The following is a 16,907-nucleotide window of genomic DNA, read 5'->3' on the forward strand; positions in this document are numbered from 1 at the left end:
GAGAAGAAGGGGGGAAGTCCCGCCTCGTTGTCTGGGCCAGCCAATGGCCAGCTGGGCTAAAACGGATCTAGAAAGATGGCGACTTACAGTGCATTAGAATGCAAGGGATTTCAGGCTTCATTTTACGTTCATGTTAGACCCGGGGAACGCTTTGTCCATATTTTTTACAGTCTATGACCTAAACACACAAACTATGACATAAGACAATACCCAGTCATGTTCTTGTTAGACGCACAAATCAGTATCTAATTCAATGCTGTGCTCAATAAGAGACTGAGAGGACAATCTCAGAGCTTCTGTTGCTAAAACTGTGCGGAACAAATAATGCATTGCAAAACCAATCTAAAGTCTTTTAGGGTGGTTCTTTTGTCCCTCATATCGGTGACAAGATTGGTTTTCAAAGCAGTGGCCATGGAATTAGTTAGTGGCTGTTCAAGCAATTTAGAAGTCCCTAGACCAGCTGTGTCCAAAGTGCAGACCGCGGGCCAAATGCGGCCCTAGGGCGAATGTTATACGGCCCGCAGATTCATACCTGAATTGTATTATGAACAGCAGCAGTATGGGACATTCACCCATTCTGACCTGAGATCAGATTCATACCTGAATTGTATTATGAACAGCAGCAGTATGGGACATTAACCCATTCTGACCTGAGATCAGATTCATACCTGAATTGTATTATGAACAGCAGCAGTATGGGACATTAACCCATTCTGACCTGAGATCAGATTCATACCTGAATTGTATTATGAACAACAGCAGTATGGGACATTAACCTGGGCATTTCACAAAGTATAATTTGTCAATGTTTTTCTATTTGTTTTACCTTGCTTGCTTGGTTACATTTGGTAATGTGACGTAAGGCTGGAAAAAGGTTGACATACACGTTTTGTTCACAGCACACACCTGACCTGACAAAAGACCATTGATTAAATATATTATATATATTATATTATAGTTAAAATAGAATTGTTTAAATCCGAAGGTACTTTATGTAGTTGGCCATTATGTGTTTTAATATTTGTCTCCACCAGGCCGAAGGCATGGGGGGAGAGTATGTTTTGCACTCCGTCCGTCCGTCCGTGTGTGTGTCCGTGTGTGTGTCCGTGAGCAGCTAATCTCGGCCACCGTTAACCCGGTCGAAATTTTGCACACACACTCCCTGGATGCCAACGATGAACCTCTGCCCCAAACTTTCCAGAACGGCCTGTTATAGCGCCACCAGGAGGCCGCTTTGTGCAAAACAAGTTTTTGCACAGTACACCTACAGATTTTGTCCAAACATCACGCAAATTGGTACACAGTCTCTCTAGAGCCATTCAACGAAACGGGTCTTTCAGATTTCTCAGACTCCATCCTGATTGGTTAAGATTGGCTTCCAAAGTTCACAGGAGTGCTCAGTTTCAAACAAAATGCTGCAAATCATGAACACATCGCGTGATTTCCGTGAAATTGTGCACGCACATTCCCACTAGGCCGAGGACGAAATGCCACATGAACAATTTCAACTCAGCCTCAAGGTGGCGCTATAACTGGCCGAAAAGTGTTTTTACCTCTAACTGCACGGATCTGTGGATAACTTTGTATGCCAACTCCCTAGAGGCCAAGGAAAAACCTTTGCCTGGAATTTTTTACTTCTGTTGCCCTTTTATCCAACCACCAGATGAAGGCAAGCTGCAATGTCCTACATTCCTATCCTGGTGGAGACCTGTGCCCAGAAGGGCACTTTTTCTAGTTTCTAATATGGCCCCCTTTGAAAAAGGTCTGGACACCCCTTTCCTAGACGTATCAGTAGGCGGAGAGATCTGAAATCATTTGGCAACACCAGACTAACGCAAGACTGTAAATGGGCTGCTAAAGTAAAAGAATAAAACATTTGGCTCCACCTCCCATGCCAAGTGGAGATTAAAAGTACCCTTGAGCTTGAAAACCAGACAAATCTGCCAAAAAGAAAGCCCTCAGTTGTAAGATAGTAATTTAAATTATAGAGTATCTTCCACAGACAGAGTCACAAAGTGCTTCACAACAATAACAGCAAAACATAAAACAATAAAGCAAGGAGATAGAAAAGAGTACAATCGGCACTGATGAAGAGTAAGAAAGCAATGCAGGACTACAAATGCCTGTCTGAAAAGGTGGGTCTTTAACCCATTCTGACCTGAGATCAGATTCACACGACGTTTCCACTGGACACACACTGGTCTGATGAACCCATTCTGACCTGAGATCAGATTCTAAAAATGTCAGTCGTTCTTCGATTTTTCAAAAAATAGCAGACCTACAAGCTCGTATCGCGCCACTCGGTGGCGCGATATGAGGTTGTAGATCTGCTATTTTTAAATAGCTAAAGCAAAACATGATGCTAACACCAAAATGGGTGCCCGTTCAGAATGGGTTAAAAGTATTTCACTGCCCCAAAGTTGTGGGGCATCAATCAAGAACCAGTATTCAAATATGGCTTTATCACCAGAGGCATGGAATCATGTGGACAATCTGGTAAATACAGGTGAAGTAATAACAGCAACAGCAGTGGATGTCACTGCAGATGTCACTCAAGGACGGCTTTAAATGAAAATTAATTAGAAAATGCAAATGCAATTATCCTTTTGACCAGATTAATTACAAGACAGGTGTTTCCTGATGTTGGGAATGCAACTCAGTGTGTGATCATGCCCTTTCAGCACTACGGCGGCGGGAAAGCTATGGTGGGAAAGCTAAAAAAGGAAAATAATGTAAATTTGTTCTCTCAAAATTATAGATATTTTTTGGGCTGATGCAAGAGATGCAAATGCCGCCCACACATTTTGCTAAATGAGGTTAGAGAGAGAGAGAGAGAGAGAGAGAGAGAGAGAGTTGATAATTTATTTGCATTGATAATGGGAGATGAAAAGACCCAAAATATTCCAATGTAATTTGCAAAGGAAAGGAGGGTCCAAATGTCCGAAAGGCATTTATTTTCCTACTCTGTCCGTCCGTCTGTGCTTTACTTATCTCAAGAACTTCCACACTTACTGTAATGCCGAGCGAGGGCCAATGGAAGTGCAATGTTGAGTGTGTGAAGCCATGTCAAATGGATGAGTGGTTCTCCATGGGTTCTGAATGGCGACCATCACCCGAACGGTCACTGCACTCGTCTTTTTAATTAAAAAAAAACGAAACAAAACGATAATAATCACACCCAGTGTGAACTAGTAACTCATGCCAGGCAATGAATGACTCCTGGGCCGGAGCTGGAGCTGTAGCTGTACTGCTCACTTGGCTTGCGGGGCTGCTCTAACCTAACCTCTGGCTCTGACATTAAGTTAAACATGAGTTGGAGCCTTAAATCATGAGCATAGTGAGGACGTGAGGTGGGGAAAGAGCATAGAGGAGTAGAGAAACGTATCACCTTGCTTTTGAGGTGAAACAGGTATCAGTGCACCACAGTCAGACCAAATGAGAGCTTAAAGGGATAGTTCAGATGTTTTTTAACTTAAAGGAGAATTCCATACTAAAAGGCTTTCTTACCTTTCTTTGTAGTTGTTACGTCCCCACCAAAGAGGTCCAGGTGTTATTTTGTGCAAAAGCTCCTTATTGGCTATTTCCCCTACCATAAGCCCTAAATGAATTGCATTGAATTGAATGGGGCTATGGGGTGTTGTGCTAATTCGCTTATTTCCATCGCTCAAAATTATCATTTCTTTGTATATATCCTCTCTTCATAATGTAAATAATATCCCAAGCGGCACACTTTACTACTTCTTTCGATGGAAATAAGCAAACTAGCATAACACCCCATAGCCCCATTCAATTCCCATTCAATGCAATGCAATTCATTGAGGGCTTATGGTAGGGAAAATAGCCAATAAGGAGTTTTTGCACAAAAAAACACCTGGACCTATTTGGTGGGGACGTAACAACTACAAAGAAAGGTAAGAATGGAATTCATGGAAGGCATGGAATTCTCCTTTAAGCTGTATGAAATACTTGCCATTTAAAATAGTGGTTGCAACTGTATTAATTGATTGCCTGAGTCCCGTGGTGGGAGTTCTGCTCTGCAGGTTTTGGTCAATATTAAGTAGTTCCGGTCATTTTGTGGGGGGGGAACAGGGGGGCCACGCAGTACAAGTAAATTAATGCACAAAACTAATGTCTTTTGTATTGTTGACCTATTTCTAAAATATTAGCGCAACTTTCGTTCAACTTTGATCCCACCACGAAACACTATATTAACGGCAAGTATTTCATACAGCTTAAGTTAAGAAAGTTTAGAAAAAGCTAGAAAACTCACTGAATATTCACATATTTATTTCCCGTTCGAATCCCATGACATCAAACAAAGCTTCAAAGAAATGTAATTAAACTTCACACACACACACACACACACACACACACACACACACACACACACACACACACACACACACACACACACACACACACACACACACACACACACACACACACACACACACACACACACACACACACACACACACACACACACACACACACACACACACACACACACACACACACACGACTTTTATTTTATTTTCATCAATTTCATCAATCGGTCATAGATAGATAGATAGATAGATAGATAGATAGATAGATAGATAGATAGATAGATAGATAGATAGATAGATAGATAGAACATGTTGCTAATCTTTTAGGACTTACATTCTAAATGACGTCCGCAGTAACACACAAGCATCACCTTGACAAGTTCAATTGCATATTTCTATTAATCATGTGGCTTCATTCAGCCAGACTAGCTCTGCATGTGGGAGTGCCTGGTGGAATGAGTTTCACTGTGAGATCTCAATAGATTTCTATTCATAGGACTCACAGTGGATTGTTCCATTCGTCTATAGAACCATACTACTATAATTTGCTCAAAGACAGTAAGAGTTTCTTTGTTCACTCTCCTGCCTCCATTGTCACCAGAATCCTTATTTAACCCATTCTGACCTGAGATCAGATTCATACGAGGTTTCCGCCGGACAAACACTGGGTCTGATGAACCCATTCTGACCTGAGATCAGATTCTAAAAATGTCACAGTCGTTCTTCGATTTTTCAAAAATAGCAGACCTACAAGCTCGTATCGCGCCACTCGGTGGCGCGATATGAGCTTGTAGATCTGCTATTTTTAAATTGCTAAAGCACGACATGATGCTAACACCAAAATGGGTGCCCGGTCAGAATGGGTTAAGAGCTCGGAAACAAAAGCAAATGTGTTCGCTATTCCCCGACGATACTCAATGAATGCTTGTTGTTAGTCATTCTAGTTCCTTAGAAAGGAAGATTTATTAGGATTAACTTCCCATGCAAGGCCCATACATTATGCATCCATCCCCAAATCACCTATCAGGGCTAGTCCTGTGGGGAGCACAGTGAGGTATATAGTGAGAGAGAGAGGTGCACTAACCAGAGAATTGTGTCTGGTTAAACACAGAGCTTGAACAACATCTGGGGAGCATTCACTGACCTACCGTACTGTAGTGTATGTCAACCAGAAGAAAATCTAAATAAATTGTACACTGCAAATAATCACACTACAGGAGCGACCTCCTCTCTGTGTCTGTATGCATATACCCCTTGGAGTGTGGTAATTTTTGAGGGGCACTAGCCCCTCCTATATCCAGCTTTTGGTGTCTGTCCACAAACTACACTAACATTAAATTCCCATTGACAATTGAACGGAGCATTTTACGTCAGTGTCTGAGCAAATGGACAGTGTGTCTATTTTACGTCATGATGATGTACGATGATCACACAGGTGTGATTCTTATCCTGCTGTTGTTCTATTTTTGTCACCTATAAGTGTCGCTAATTATAAACATATCTATGGATCCGAATAGAAGTAAATTGTTCCCAAAATTGCATGTATTTGGCTGCGGACGCCCATCTAAAGAAATGTAGCAAATATTTGCAAAATTGTTCATGATTTTTCAAAAAAGAAAAAGATCTACAAGGTCATATGAAGTGACACACTATGAGCTAAAAATGATCAATGATCAATATTGTGTTGCCAGACGATCCAATCAATTTGCGTTTGTCTCCTCTCCACAGGGACCTACATGACGTTGAGGACGGGAATACAATGTGCCGCGTGGCGACATTGATGTCCAGCTTTCATCCCAGCTGAAACTCGTAACTCCCGTAACTCACGAGTCTAACCAGCCCCTCGTCCCCGCCCTTCCGAACATGATAGCCAATCACCTGCCGCTCCTCCTGATGCTGTCCGTCCTGTGGCCCAGCGCCGCCCTGCCCTTCTCCCCCCGGAGCATCGGGAATCTGTTCGGCATGTCAGAGGGTGACGGACGGATACTGCAGCGCTCCAAACGAGGATGGATGTGGAATCAGTTCTTTCTGCTGGAGGAGTACGCGGGAAACGACCATCAGTACGTCGGCAAGGTAACGTCTCAGAACTATAGGGACGTCCGATCGTCCGTCGACCGCCATTATCGGCCGATAATTTAGGTGGATATTGTCTAGCGGACGCTCATTGGCGCTTGCTAATGTTATATGCATCAAGGCGACTATATGCTTATGCACTGTCAAATAGGCCAGCATCTAATCTAAAATTAGTGGGACTCATTCAAATGCCCACCTTTGAGTGACGGGAATCACTTCATTGAAAACATCACTGTTATAATTTCGATTGATTTGATATTTGTATTATATTGATATCATAGCTATTTTATTGTATTCGATATGTAACAATTAGCTGACTTTTGGATTTAAAAAAAAGCCTATACATAATATTGGTATCGGTTGATAAAGGAATTTCCTTCTACACCCGTACACCGTATAATATACTCCTGGTGTTTTGCGCATGCGCGCTGCCGTTCACTTCCTTGTTTACGGCTCCAAAAGAAGGGCTCGTAACTCCTAATCTAGGGAGCTCTCCATGGTTTTGACCAGAAGGACAATGTTCTGTCTTCACTGTTAAGTTAATGTTGTTCCCTGCTTACTACTTCTAGTGAGTGTATGTGTTATGTGATGCACTGTGACCTTAAGGGAAGACCGGGGTATACAAACCGGATGTTGTTATACTGTGAGTCAGTTGTTGTGATGGGTCTGGCGAGGTGCCGACTAGGGCTGACCCAAAAAAATCGATTAATCGACGTTCAATCGATACGCACGGGAATCGATTTTTAAATTTTGAATCGAATAGTCATTAAAAAAAAAGCGGACGCTTTTGGTCCGCGAGACGGCCCCATTTGGTCCGCGAGCCATGCTTGCGCCTCGCAGCACCTCGCAACGCCTCCTCTTTCCCCGTGTTAAAAACAAGGAAGCGCACCACAGCTCAGTGGACATTAAATATAGGCTACCATGTTTTATAAGTCATATAAAAACATTACTTGCACCCAAATGAAAATATAAACTTCACAGATTATAGATCACATGGAATTATAACAATCTGTTGAGTATTGCCTGAATAATGCCACTATAAAATCTCAACTTTTATCGACGCGCCATTGCGCTGAGAACCTTGTGGAGCCTGGCGGTGTAGGCTACATTATACTTGTGAGGACCTGCTTGGATTCACATGGTGAGTGCGCGCACCGAAAATTCAAAGATCTGCAATCTCATGCGCTGCGTTGTGCATATTGGCTGAGTATAATGGCACGAATGAAACTATAGGCCTATAGATTTATTTTGGCGATGCGGAGAATTGATTTTGCCGTTGCCAGCGATATCTTTTCTTGTCTGAAGTGAAGACTGACCTGTTCCATCGCTGTGAACTCCCATGCAGCAGAGCAGCTCCTACCTACACACCTTTTTTAAATGAAGTGTCATGTTTTTATTTTCTGGATCGTCAGTGTGCCATATCCACATTAATTAATTTTAATGACACCACGTGAAAGATTCCAACATATTTTGCTTGTCCACAAATAAAGTTTTTCCTTATTTTTAAATATTTTCTTTCACGTTGTTATAATGATCATTAGAGTCAGGGCAGTAACAGAGTTCAGTTTTAATGAATGTAGAATGCAGGATGTAATTTACACACAAATGTGAGGGACTTTATTTGACTGCATTTTTTTAAATAGTTTATTTTAAACCAAAGATACTCTCTCACACACTTGCCAGTGTGCCAGTGATCACCCTCCTTTGTGCCAATGTTGCCACTGGTGCCTAAGGTTGCCTACCCCTGTCCTACAGACCCAGACCAAAACACCTTTTCTCTTTGGCATTTAATTGCACCTGATCGTATTATTGTAATTATGTAGCCTATTTGCCTGTGTTTTTTCTTTTAATTATGTTTTTTTTTGTGCGCCGATGGTGATGCTCCACTTGTTTCAGCCTGTAGGCCTACAGCACTTTGGTCAGCTTTTATTGTTTCAAATGTGCTATATAAATAAAGTTTGATTTAGGCCTATATTGGAGCAGGTGCTGGCAAATAACTAATTACTGTAATGCCATGCAGTGAAGTTGCGCAAATGTCAACTCAATTAGCAAGCGGAGCTGCTCTCATGCGCTCTGCACTGTCTGCAGCACAATGACTGCAGATCTCTTCTTAAAGTTTACTTATTATGGTTTACTTTCAACCATAAACCATAATATGATTGACAAACCTTGGATTATAATTCTTCATCGACCAACAGCGCATGCAGCATGACTATGAGGTAATTAACTATGTGGGATTTCTCCATCGGCATCGCATGTCGATAAAAATGGGATTTCACTAGTGGCATTATTCAGGCAATACTCAACAGATTGTTAAAATCGTGATCGTGAAAAGTGATCGTGATCTATATAATCTGTGAAGTTTATATATATTTTCCCATACGCACACTCACAGTCACATTAACTTCATGATCAATCAAATTAACCGTGGTTGATTTTATTTCTGACAAGTGTCAGGCTTGAAGAGTTCATTCATGTTACCGTTCGTTTACAATTGACAGAGGAGTTTGGATTATATATATTTTTATTTGATGGAGAGGTAATGCCTGTTTCAGGCGCTGTTTAATTGTTAAATAAAAGACCAATCCAATATGCGCTCCTCTCTATCTTCTGCTGCTATATCGCTGTTTTATTTTAAGCCTATAGTTCATTGGTCAGCCCTAAAGGCTTATCGTTTAAACCAAAGAGTCACTGCTCGCCTCGCGCGCCTCGCATCACGCACCCCCCCCTGTTGGGTTTCGAAGCGTCGAATATCGAAACAAATTTATATCGAAGCGTCGATCATCAAAAACGTAATCGAAGGTCATCCCTAGTGCCGACAATAAAGTTGTGTTGCAGAACTACAGTTGTTTTATTCCAGTAACATTGGTAGCAGAGATGGCTGGAAACTATAGAGTCCCACCAGGCTTCGACGAAGGGAAGCCATTATGAAACGTGGAAGAATGAAATGGAAATCTGGAGCAGAGTCACGGAGCTGACAAAAAAAAGAAACAAGCCCTTGCGGTGGTTTTGGCGCTATCTGGATGCGCAAGAGAAACGGCGATGGAAATACCCGTTGATTGCAAAGCTTGACAACTTGTTTCTTTTTTTTTTTTTTTAAGATATTTTTTTGCGGCTTACGCCTTTTATTGATTTTTGAAGGGACAGACAGTAGGCTGACAGGAAACGGGAGAGAGATGGGGGGATGACATGCAGTAAAGGCCGTGTCGGGTCCGGGAGTCGAACCCGCGGCACACTGCGACTGGATTACCAGTCCGGTGCCCAGACCGTTACGCTACGGCCTGGGCCGACAACTTGTTTCTTAAAGAAGAGAAGGATCAAGTATATGAAGCTTACTCGAGCTTTGATCGGGTAGCGAGAGACGGCAGCGTGTCCATGGCGGACTATATCATTGATTTTGAGCAACGTTATTCTCGTATGCGAAAATACAAAATGGAACTTCCCGACGCAGTGTTGAGGGGCAAAAATTTGTTTCTACTAGGTGGGTGTGTACTCTTAAAGAGTCACTCACTGGACCAGTACCAAAAGCACGCCTCGTGGTCGTGGCTAGAGGTTTTGAGGAGTCACAAGTGTCTACTTTGCAAAAGGACTCCCCCACATGTGCTACAGAGTCCCTCTGACTGCTTGTGGCAGTGATTTGTCAAAGACAGTGGACACCTCATTCAATGGACATAAAGTCTGCATTTTTGCAGGGAATGACACTGTCGCGTGATGTGTTTACATCAGGCCTCCTCCTCATGAGGCTGAGAGTGAAGGCACATTATGGAAGCTGAAAAAGTGTGTCTATGGACTGGCGGATGCTTCTCTCTATTGGTACCAGGGGGGCAGTCAGCCAGATATTTCGTGAAGCCTCATTTGAAATCGGTAGTTCATATAATGGCCTGTTGTGGCGCTGGACTGGACCCAAAAAGCCCCATAGCTCCATAGAGGCCCATGTATTTTGGCCCCACTCGAGTCAAAATAAAAACCAACGGAGAAGAAGGGGGGAAGTCCCGCCTCGTTGTCTGGGCCAGCCAATGGCCAGCTGGGCCAAAACGGATCTTGAAAGATGGCGACTTACAGTGCATTAGAATACAAGGGATTTCAGGCTTCATTTTACGTTCATGTTAGACCCGGGGAACGCTTTGTCCATATTTTTTACAGTCTATGATTGGTACAACAGAGTGAAGGAAATAGTGCTGGCAACAGGAGGAAACATTCCCAAAGTCGATCCAGCCATTTTCTACTGGCTTAGATAAGGACTGTGCTGTGTCTGGAGTTCTAGCCTGCCATGTGGATGACTTCATATGGGGATGAGGCACACAAAGCTTCTCCAAAACAGTGATACCACAGCTCAGATCTGCATTCTAAATCGGAACGTGAGCAACATGAAAACTTCTATTATGTGGGAATAGACTGGGGTATACAAACCGGATGTTGTTATACTGCGAGTCAGTTGTTGTGACGGGACTGGCGAGGTGCATTTTTAACTCAAATCTCTGCATCTGTGGGTCCCTAAAATGTAGTGAATAATATATCTCATTTTGGGGGTCCTTGACATGAAATATTTTGAGCACCACTGACTGACACAGCAATGTTTTTGTTTCTTCAGAAAACTGTTATGGAAGACATTCTTTTGAATCAGCCTCGGGTCAATGCAGCATGTACACCACCCACAGCTCTCCCATCCCATTTCACCACATCGTGTATGTGTCGTAAAAGCAACTCTGACATGAATGTCACCTCACACATCAACATTTGATTCATTTTTCCGCTGTGCAAAGTCATTGATGTGATGAGGATGCTTTGCCATTTTGCTGTGGAAAAGAGCTCTTTCAGGAGCTTGTTTTGGGAGCTTGTATGTAGGCTATACACATCACAGAGCCACATACAACTGCAATCACAGCCTTGGTAGTTGCGAAGGCACGCGGCCATTGATGAGTCATGTGCATATTTCAGAGAAAAAGGAACAGTGAAAAAAGTTATAATCATATCGAACGGTGTGTGTGTGTGTGTGTGTGTGTGTGTGTGTGTGTGTGTGTGTGTGTGTGTGTGTATGTGTGTGCGTGCGTGCGTGCGTGCGCCTGCAGTGAAACCCATCAGATCTATATGAAGCGTGGACAACATGCATTGAATTCCAACACTATGCTCACAATACTATCCTTTTACAATCAGATGGACGGCAAAACAGTGCGAGTAGTACTAGCTATACCATACTCAAATTCACCAGGGTTATTCCACCAAATACATACGCACTGTCAAAGATGGCTGGTATTATAACCCATTCTGACCTGAGATCAGATTCATACGAGGTTTCCACATGGACACACACTGGTCTGATTAACCCATTCTGACCTGAGATCAGATTCTAAAAAAATGTCAGTCGTTCTTCGATTTTTCAAAAAATAGCAGACCTACAAGCTCGTATCGCGCCACTCGGTGGCGCGATATGAGCTTGTAGATCTGCTATTTTTAAATAGCTAAAGCATAACATGATGCTAACACCAAAATGGATGCCCGGTCAGAATGGGATAAAGTCACTTCGTAATACCCCTGCTGCTTCGCTCTCATCCAACTGGACTCTATTCAGACTACTACAGAGTTCTACACACACAGAGAGAGAAAGAGACAGTGTGCGTGTGCACGAGAGAGAGAGAGAGAAACTGGACCAGAAGCAATGCACTTAACAGGCACATCATGAAGCCTGCTAAGCCCTGGTGAAGACCATGTAATGGCCTTTGCAGTGCACCATGGGAAGCCTTGTTTATTTCACATTAAATCGAGCATTCTCTGCCCCCCCCCCCCGCCCCCGCCCTCCCTCTAAAGCACGCACGCACACACGCATGCACGCACGCACGCAATTAATTGAGTCAATCTAATCTAAGTAATACCTCATTTCATAGCTATGACTTTCTACTTTCATATGCTATGGAAAAAGGACACACACACACACAATTAATAATTGAGTCAATCCAATCTAAGTAATACCTCATTTCAATCATAGCTATGACTTTCTACTTTCATTACAATTCTGAATAATCCCCTCGTGTTTTCTTTTCCGCATGTACATATTTTATCCAGTCAGACTGAGCTCCTCATTTTGCTTAATAACTAGCTAAATAATTTGGTGTACTGAAACATAAATACAGTACATTTGCCAGCTGACAGTAGAACAGAAGTTAGCTCCTCTTCCCTTCAGGATGGATCGGTGCAGGCAGTGAAAACTGGGATGTATCGTGGAAGACAAACTAGCTTCCACTGTGCTTACTGAGGTTCGACCCAATGTTTCATTTAACGCTAAATGAGCTGAAAATAAATACATTATACTAGAGAAGTGTTTAGCACACATTTCTTTGTTCCGTTTTCGTTTTATTTCCACCACACAGACAAACCACGCTGCATCGTCTCATTAACGTGTAGCCCAGTGTGTTGTTTCTAATATTACAGAACAATATGCGATGGGTGTGCTGTGCTTGCAACCAGGAGTTTAAGCCTTTCATTTTGACTTACTTCCAGACTGCCGTTAACAAGTGTGAGCACTGAGCAGTCAGAAAACCCAGACGCGGTACCCTACTTCTCTAAGGGGGTCTGTGAACTGTGAACACAATCAGGAACTTTATAGTCTGGAGCCTATTTTGCAGTGTGTTTTGAAGTGAACAAAAATCCCATTAAATTTCCCGGGGTACCTTGTATTGTACTGTGCTTGCAGCTTGCAGCTTGCTCACTCTCGTGTGTTATTTGACAATGGGCGTCTTCAAGGTTTTACTCAAAGATTATTTACACAGCATTACTTATTGCAATGTGCATGATACATCATAATGCGAAGTAGACAAGACAGGTGGTTTTGAGATGTTAGTTTAATCTACATAAGTGCATTACTTTTCACTCAGATCTTCGAGAGAGAGAGAGAGAGAGAGAGCAAGAGCAAGAGAGGGGAGGGAGATAATTACTCTGTATCCGTTCTGAGTTGTATTTTTGCTATCTCCTCTTTGCAGAACCGAGCAATGCTCACCTCAGAGCCGACAAGAATTGGCAATGATTTTGCCACTTTACCGACAATCCCTCAGTGTTTGTGCGACGCAATTTGACTCATCAAGTCTCTCCTCTGTGCTTATGTTGCAGGGCCATGAAAAGGCTTTGAGACCTTGAAAGGGAAGCCATTAACACATTCTGACCTGAGATCAGATTCATACGAGGTTTCCACATGGACACACACTGGTCTGATGAACCCATTCTGACCTGAGATCAGATTCTAGAAATGTCAGTCGTTCTTTGTTTTTTTTTCAAAAATAGCAGACCTACAAGCTCGTATCGCGCCACTCGGTGGCGCGATATGAGCTTGTAGATCTGCTATTTTTAAATAGCTAAAGCACGACACGATGCCAACACCAAAATGGGTTCCCGTTCAGAATGGGTTAAAGCTATACAAATTTGATTTTGTCACGGCTCTGTGGGAACTCATTGTGCGGCACTTTTTCAAGATTGTCATTGCAAACTTCCAACCGTGCTTATGCAATCTATTTCCTGCACTATACTGTAACGTAGGGGCCACTTTATCGACCAAATAAACCGACAGCTTTTGGTTAAGGACTGAATGCAGCAGATGCACAATGTGGCTAACAGACCGCAGAACATGCAGGCACATCATCTGTTTTATAAAGTAAAATGGGCTCACATAGTGAGACTTCTCACTACGTAAATCAATTTTTCCCCCTTCTTCTTAAAGCAATAGGACACTGGTAGATGTCTGGGTTGTTTTTGAGGGGTGCTAGCCCCTCCTATACACAGGTTTAATGTTTGTCATTGACAATTATGGGAAAATCTTCCCATCGTCGTTTACGTCATATCGTCTCTTTATTGTTAATGGCGTTTAACGTTTGTGTTGGCACCGTTTGTTTTACATCACCATCACATCACCTAATCAACATGAGTTAGACATTAATTTATTAGCGCACCTCACGTGAAATGTGACATGCACAACGAGTACTTTTACTTTTGGTATATTTCGATGCCGATACTTTTCCTGAAGTACATTTTGAATACGGGACTTATATAAGTAACAGAGTATTATCTACATTGCAGTATTGATACTTGTACTGAAGTAAAACATGTGAGTACTTTGTCCATCACTAGTTGCCTGCAATGGATGTGACATGCATGTTAATCTCATGGGTGAGTGGAGGACTCATGGGTCAAGCCAGAGCTTGTGACAACCAAGCAGTGTCATTGCTTAGTGCAACAGAAGTTAAAGATACTTTGGTGCTGGCTATGCTTGGGCTAATAAAGTGCCTCGCGTTGCATCACGGACACATGCATGTGTATACACTGGGGGAATATACCGCCATAATTAAGAGATCATTTACTGAAGTGAGAAAGCGATATATGGAAAAGCGATCTGCTTGCACATTATGATTAGGGAGTTGCCTTTGTGAAGACATGCAATGACTAGCATGTGCTATTCCCTAGCATTGTCAAAATGATAGCTTACATTGAATAATACTAGAGAGATTTTCTTTTCTTTTTTTGTTGCCATTCCACTCAGACAACAGTGATCATTAAGATAAAAAATGCTATAGCCTTGCGTAGCCAGACAACTCCGAATGCTACAGTATATAGAGTCTGGAACTACAGTTCCCGAAATCCGAGTAAGGAAGCTGCCATTTCCGTTACCAAAAATATATTTTAAAATATCTTTAGAGCTCATTTTTGTATTTCCATTTCTTGCAAAGCAGCAAGCTATAATATCCATGGATGATTTCGATTTATATTAGGATACATTTGCGCAACTGTAAAGACCAGACTGCTCCAGACTGTATGATGGAAGCATTTGAAAATTGCGCGAGGCAACGCAAGACTATTATTGATAGGAACAGTAGACTGACAGGAAATGGGGAGTGACAGGAAGCATAGGCTGTCCAGTACAGGGCTACATTGTAGCATAGGTGCCTGGACCGCTGAGCTAGCGGCCCTGGTGGAGTAAAATGGTAAATGGTGCATTTATATAGCGCCTTTATCCAAGGCGCTTTACAGAGATTGTGCATTACATTCACCCATTCACACACACATTCATACACCGATGGCAGCGGAAACCATGCAAGGCACCAACTAGCACATCGGGAGCAATTAGGGGTTCAGTGTCTTGCTCAAGGACACTTCGACATTAACTCTGGGGGAGCCCGGGTTCGAACTGGCAACCTTACGGTTACCATCCAGGCACTCTACCCCTGAGCCACCGGCGCGTCAAACTTTGACCACTACATCACGGTGCCAACCACAAATGGCAAAAATGTTCAAGATTGTGGCAAAAATAATTAGTTTCCGACCGCATAGTGCGTCAGCATTAATATTAATAAGTTACTGATGTCCCTAATTACTTTCCGTTCCAAAATGGAACTGCAGACAGTGCTGAACTCTGTAAAAACTGTAAAAGTGTTCACTTTTTTCCTCAGTTACTAAATTGTGATACTAGCTTCCATTCCTGGGAGATATAGAAGTCAGAGGTGACTCGTTTTGCACAGTTCATGCACACTAATGGAGCGTGTTAGCGATATTCAACTCCCTGTGCAGTGAACCACTGTCATGTTCTCAGCAAGTGACACCGTCAAATGTCAAACGTCTGGCTGAGTTTTCATTCCACCGTTTGAAATTGCGGACACCTCTGACAAAATATGAAAAGTCATTGGTGATTTTCAAGTACAGGAAAACATGTCACAATTCGTTAAGACAGGGGTTCCCAAACTGTGGTGTGTGCACCCCTTGTGGTGCGCGAGCAAAATCCGGTAAAACACTGTTGTAAGGAGACATATAGAGCAGCTGCAGGAGTATGCAGCAGCTGCATGTCTCTCAGTGCATAATCATTGACATAATCATTAAAAATATATATCATTTTTGGCCAAATACAACGAGACCGAACGTTGGGGGGGTGCGTCAGCTAGGTCAGGAGGTAACAGGGGGTGCACGGCCAACACAGTTTGGAGACCACCACTGCGTTAAGTCATCCTTGCTTGTTGAAATTAGCATTGTTTTGGTGCATAGACCCATGTGTATAGGCCTAGTCTGTGGATGAATGAACAGATGAATTCCAGGTAGAAAAAGATTTACAAAAATACACAAGCCTTTGGAATAAAACATTTACAATTCTCGAGGTTAAGAGCTAGACATGCCAAAGCCGCTCAACTTATCCGACTTATCTGTGCTACGCTGGCTTGGCTGCATTAACAGTAAAATAGGAGGTGGTGTACCACGGTGTTTATTTATTGGATTTCAGATGTCTGAGCTGATAGCAGTGCTAGTCTGCTCTGCTATCCATCACTGTTGTGTTGTGGATTTGATCGAACAAGTGGGGGATTTTTTTTTTGGGGGGGGAGCAGTTTGATTGTGTGAGCATCAATAGTAACCTATAGATAAAGAAGAGCGGAGGCTTGGTTCTGTACTGGTGTGTGTGTGCGTGCGTGCATGTGTGTGTCCATGCATGGGTGGTACAGTATCTGTGCGAGCAAATGCAATTTCAATTTTGAAGTATATTTT

General features: G+C 42.6%; 1 protein-coding gene across 2 annotated transcripts in view; it reads left to right on the top strand.

Annotated features, from left to right (window-relative positions):
• Positions 1–6,191: 6,191 nt before the first annotated feature.
• LOC310868382 (cadherin-10-like) overlaps positions 6,192–16,907 on the top strand; it is a gene marked incomplete at both ends in the record, with an annotated part of 38,998 nt that continues 28,282 nt past the window's right edge. For both annotated transcript variants that reach the window (XM_083778806.1, XM_083778807.1), the window contains one exon: positions 6,192–6,401. In XM_083778806.1, the coding sequence (XP_083634932.1) occupies positions 6,192–6,401 (210 nt within the window). The remainder of the gene's footprint in view (positions 6,402–16,907) is intronic.

This window comes from Protomyctophum parallelum, assembly GCF_964188405.1.
Source record: "Protomyctophum parallelum genome assembly, chromosome: 12".
In the NCBI taxonomy this organism is placed as follows: Eukaryota; Metazoa; Chordata; class Actinopteri; order Myctophiformes; family Myctophidae; genus Protomyctophum; species Protomyctophum parallelum.